At 45.0% G+C, this 5,000-nt stretch overlaps 1 protein-coding gene across 1 annotated transcript in view; it reads left to right on the top strand.

The window, feature by feature from the left end:
• Nucleotides 1-2,060, top strand: part of LOC147468910 (metalloprotease TIKI1-like) — a 277,617-nt gene extending 275,557 nt beyond the window's left edge. The window contains exon 5 of the mRNA XM_086551718.1: nucleotides 1,926-2,060. Within this exon, the coding sequence (XP_086407844.1) occupies nucleotides 1,926-2,060 (135 nt within the window). The remainder of the gene's footprint in view (nucleotides 1-1,925) is intronic.
• The last annotated feature ends 2,940 nt before the right edge of the window (nucleotides 2,061-5,000 follow it).

Here is a 5,000-nt window from a genome sequence, read left to right as displayed (position 1 = left end):
AGAATGAGGTTGAAAATGAGAGAGAAACGGAGATGGAGAAAGAGACAGATAGACAGAGATTCTCTAATGGTTGTGGTTATGGTTTTCATCATTCCATTATTCGTAGAAAAGGGAGAAATTAAAAAAAAAAATAAAAATAAAAACAGACTGGATTTCTGTAACGTATCCTTATCCATACCGTGTGGACGTAAAGGATTTTAGGCTTTGAGGTGGATTTATGATGAAATTTAAGGTGACAGGATTTACTGCTGGCTCGGGATCCAAAACTGTGAAGAAAACGATTTTATCGAATTGAATGTAACGGTTTAAATGTAGCAATTGTTAAAAAAAAAAACATTTTCCTAAAGAAATATGTTTCAATATTGCACATGGAAATTCGCAGGGATTTGAAAAAAATGCTTCGATATTTATAAGATATATAAGTAAACAATAACAAGAATACAAGATTTATAAAGTAACTTTATTTTATAAAGTACATTCTACAAAGTAAGTATATTTTATAAAGTATTCTATGAAGCAAGTACATTTCTTGGAATCCCTGCAAATATAGCAAATATATAGGTAAACGATGTAGTGACATATGCAAGATATGATATGCAAATACTGATGCTTCAGATTTTTTATATTTTTTTATTGAAATTCGTTTATCATCACCACCGAAGCTTCGAAACAAAGATTCAGAAACATTATATGAAAATCTATAATTCGCGCTAGAACCAGAAGAAAGAGACTGAAAAGAAGAAGAAAAAAATAATCCCGACCTTTTTCTTCTCAAAAAAAGAAAAAAAAAGGAAAAAAAAAAGAAAGAAAGAAAAAACAGCGTCCTTGAAGAAGACGTCCCATGAAACCTGCTTTCGAAAGACGCGACGAAAATCCCCAGTGTTGTCCCCTTCGTCCGGCGTAGATCGAGTCCGCGGCCATTTTGTCAGCTGCCGCCCAAATCCGCCCAGACGACTGCTAAATCAGCATCATCGGCGACGTGAATGACCGCAACCAGATTCCTGCAGTCTGCGGTTGAATAGGTTGATGAGGCATTGTCTGTCGCTTTTACGGTCGATCCGTTTCGTTCCTTGCCGCTGCTTTGCCGCCGAATAATCGTCCTGCGGTTGCGGGTGGAGCGAAGGGTGGGGGGGGGGGGTGGCGTGTGGATTATGTGGATGAGGGCTTGAGCGAGGTGGGGGGGGGGTGGCGGCGGGTGGATTATGTGGATGTGAGGGCTTGTTAGTCGTTAAGGATTGGATGTGGGAAGAGCGAGTGAGGTCAAGGTATGTATGTCTCTTTTGGTTTGTCCTTTGTTGGTGGCCGGTTGCAGGAATCGCAATTAGGGATGGAATCAATCGCCTGTGACGGGATCAATGTGGAGAAGAGGAAGAGGAACAAGGAAAGATAGGAGAGCGAGAAATATATTTTACGAAGAAGAACGAGATGATGAAGAAAACGACAACGGAGTAGAATAAGAATAATGGCAATAATGATAATAATAATGATAAGACGACGAGGATGACGACGAAAAAAGAAAAAAAATAATACGAGGAAGGAATATATTTTACGAAGAAGAACGAGAAATGGAAGAAGATAAAGAAGATGAAGAAAACGACGACGGAGTAGAATAAGAGTAATGACAATAATGATAATAATAATGATAAGACGACGAGGAAGACGACGAAAAAAGAAGAAAGATAATACGAGGAAGAAATATATTTTACGAAGAACGAGAAATGAAAGAAGATAAAGATGAAGAAAACGACGACAGAGTAGAATAATGGTAATGATAATAATAATAATAATAATAATAATAATAATAATAATAATAATAATGATAAGACGACGAGGACGACGACGAAAAAAGAAAGAAAAAAACGGAAGATGATACAGATTCTAAATTTTCCCTAATTGTTACCCTGCTCCTCCCCTGAGTGACGTAGAACCCCATCACCGAGGATGACTCCGGTCCTCCCCGCTCATCCTCCGGTCCTCCCCGCTCATCCTCCGGTCCTCCCCGCGATGACGCTGCAAAGTCCTCGCCGTGGGTGTCCTTCCAGTACAACGGGGACTATTAGCGTCCAACATGGCAAAGCTCTTATTAGATTAAATAGTCCGGCCGATTTAATAGCCCGCGATTAAGGGCTGATCGATACGAAGGCCTTACAATATATATATATTCCTCGTCCGTGCATTTTTTTTTCCAACTGAATTCATGCTGTTCATTGGTATGCCGTTTCTTTACACGTCTTGGCGCTTGAGAGAGAGAGAGAGAGAGGGAGAGGGGGGGGGAGAGAGGAGAGGGGGAAGGGAGACAGACAGAGAGAGAGAGGAGAGAGGGAAGGAGAGAAAGAGAGAGAGAGAGAGGAGAGAGACAGGAGACAGACAGAGAGAGAGGAGAGAGGGAAGGAGAGAAAGAGAGAGACAGGAGAGAGACAGGCGAGAGGGAGAGGAGGGAGGGAAGGAGAGAAAGAGAGAAAGAGAGAGAGAGAGAATGGCTCCCTCCCTCTGCCTGCGCCCCGTGTAGCATCTCCCTCGCCTCCTCTCCTCATACCACGAAACTCCAATTAATAATGTGGCATTGTTGTTAATTGCGCGTCTCGGCGGCAGGGAGCCAATTATTGCCAGGAACACAAGAGGGTTCCAAGGCCGCTGTCGCCTCGCCTCGCTCACTCGCTCGTTTACTCGTCCGTTCGCTCGCTCGTTTACTCGTCCGTTCGCTCGCTCGTTTACTCGTTTACTCGTCCGCTCGTTCGCTCGTTTACTCGTCCGTTCGCTCGCTCGTTTACTCGTCCGTTCGTTCGCTCGTTTACTCGTTTCCGTGTTTGGTCTCTAGCTCGTTTACTCGTTCCCTTGTTTTCTCGCTCACTCGTTCAGTCGTTCGGCCATCGCTGCTCCGGGATGTGTGCCTCTGTGTGTGTGAAGCTCGGTGTCTTGGAGATAATGGTACTTACAAGTTGTCTCTCTCTCTCTCCTTCTCTCTCTCTCTCTCTCTCCCTCTCTCTCTCTCTCTCTCTCTCTCTCTCTCTCTCTCTCTCTCTCTCTCTCTCTCTCCCTCTCTCTCTCTCTCTCCCCCTCTCTCTCCCCCTCTCTCTCCGTCTCTCCCTCCCTCCCTCTCCTTCTCTCTCCTCTCTTTCTCTTCGTAAAAACTCTAAAAGCTAACATTGCCTTCGAGCACTTAGCAAAGTGTTGCGAAAAACGGCAACAAAGGGATTAGAGTATGTGGCGCTTTGGGGTCTCTCTCTGCTAAGCCGATTAGTACCCCTGCTTCTGATTGGGCTTCTATTTTTCTCCTTTTCTCGTGGTCTTCTCCTTCCCTCTTGTTTCTGTTTTTTTCTGTTGATTATTCTGATTATTTTCTATGTTTTTTCTTCTTTGGTTGGCGGTTGCTGTTGAAGACTGATATATTTTTTTTGTGTTCTTATCTAGATTTTAATGTTTCTTCTTCTTTTCTTCTCTTTAGTGAGTATTCCAGTCGGGACTTAATCAAAAGCTGATTAGCACTGATTGATTAACGCTGTTGTGTTTCATGTGCATATTATCGAAGACGGGTCTGTCGCGAAATGATTATCATCGACCTGTTAAATGCATGACTATAGTGCAGATATTTTCCTTTACTTTTATATTTTTTAAATCTTTTTTCTTTAAAGTTATCTTTCTCATCTTTTTCTTCTGCATTTTTCAGCACTCATTTTCTTTTACAATTTCCCCGTCTTCATAACCTGGCGTTGGTGGTAAGGCATAAAAGAATTCCTGGTGAGACGCATAAATGCCCCCGCTCCTGACACAAATTCTATCATTACAGAACTTTATGCCCCGGGTAAATCCGACTTAATCCAGGAATGTTTGTGTATTTTGTTCATGTACCATAACCATAAACCCTCAAATATCCCTCAAAGCTACAGACCATTACAATCCGATCCTTTCTTTCTCCCTTTCGTAATGACACGTAATTTGGCCCTCGACCCCCCTCCACCCCCACCCCCCCCACTCCCTCTACCCCACCGTTGCCGACATCCCTTTTGAATGACAAGGTGATATCACCTAATCAAATTACACCGTGCAAAGATTACCCACATTACACCAGCTCATATACGCCGACCGTGTAATCTGCATTCACTTGTCCCTCGTCGGTGGGCGCAGGAAATCCTTGCTATTTATAGATCCTGCTGTCGAGTGCCGCCCGCCCGCCCGCCCGCCCGCCCATGTGTAGGGTTTGCGTTGTATGTGGTCTTTTGGGATGGTTGGTTGCTTGTTTATAGGGGTTGTTGCTGTTAGGATGTGTATTGTTGTTTTTATTCATACTCTGTTTAGGGAAAGAGAGAGGGAGAGGAAGAGAGAGAGAGAGAGAGAAGAGAGAGAGGGAGAGAGAGAGAGAGAGAGAGAGAGAGAGAGAGAGAGAGAGAGAGAGAGAGAGAGAGAGAGAGAGAGAGAAAGGAGGGATGAGAGGGAGAGAGAGAGAGAGGAGGGAGGAGAGGGAGAGAGAGAGAAGGGGAGAGGGAGAGGGGGAGAAGGAAAGAGGGAGAAGGAGAGAGAGAGAGAGAGAGAGAGAGAGAGAGAGAGAGAGAGAGAGAGAGGGAGGGAGGGAGAGGGAGAGAAAATTACTCGTCCGTTCGCTCGCTCGTTTACTCGTCCGTTCGCTCGCTCGTTTACTCGTCCGTTCGCTCGCTCGTTTACTCGTCCGTTCGCTCGCTCGTTTACTCGTCCGTTCGCTCGCTCGTTTACTCGTCCGTTCGCTCGCTCGTTTACTCGTCCGTTCGCTCGCTCGTTTACTCGTCCGTTCGCTCGCTCGTTTACTCGTCCGTTCGCTCGCTCGTTTACTCGTCCGTTCGCTCGCTCGTTTACTCGTCCGTTCGCTCGCTCGTTTACTCGTCCGTTCGCTCGCTCGTTTACTCGTCCGTTCGCTTGCTCGTTTACTCGTTTACTCGTCCGCTCACTCGCTCGTTTACTCGTCTGTTCGCTCGCTCGTTTACTCGTCCGTTCGCTTGCTCGTTTACTCGTTTACTCGTCCGCTCGTT

Source organism: Penaeus japonicus, unplaced genomic scaffold, assembly GCF_977035675.1.
Source record: "Penaeus japonicus unplaced genomic scaffold, GWHDUDI00000001_assembly GWHDUDI00000025, whole genome shotgun sequence".
Classification (NCBI taxonomy): domain Eukaryota; kingdom Metazoa; phylum Arthropoda; class Malacostraca; order Decapoda; family Penaeidae; genus Penaeus; species Penaeus japonicus.
This window is presented reverse-complemented; position numbering and strand designations above follow the sequence as displayed.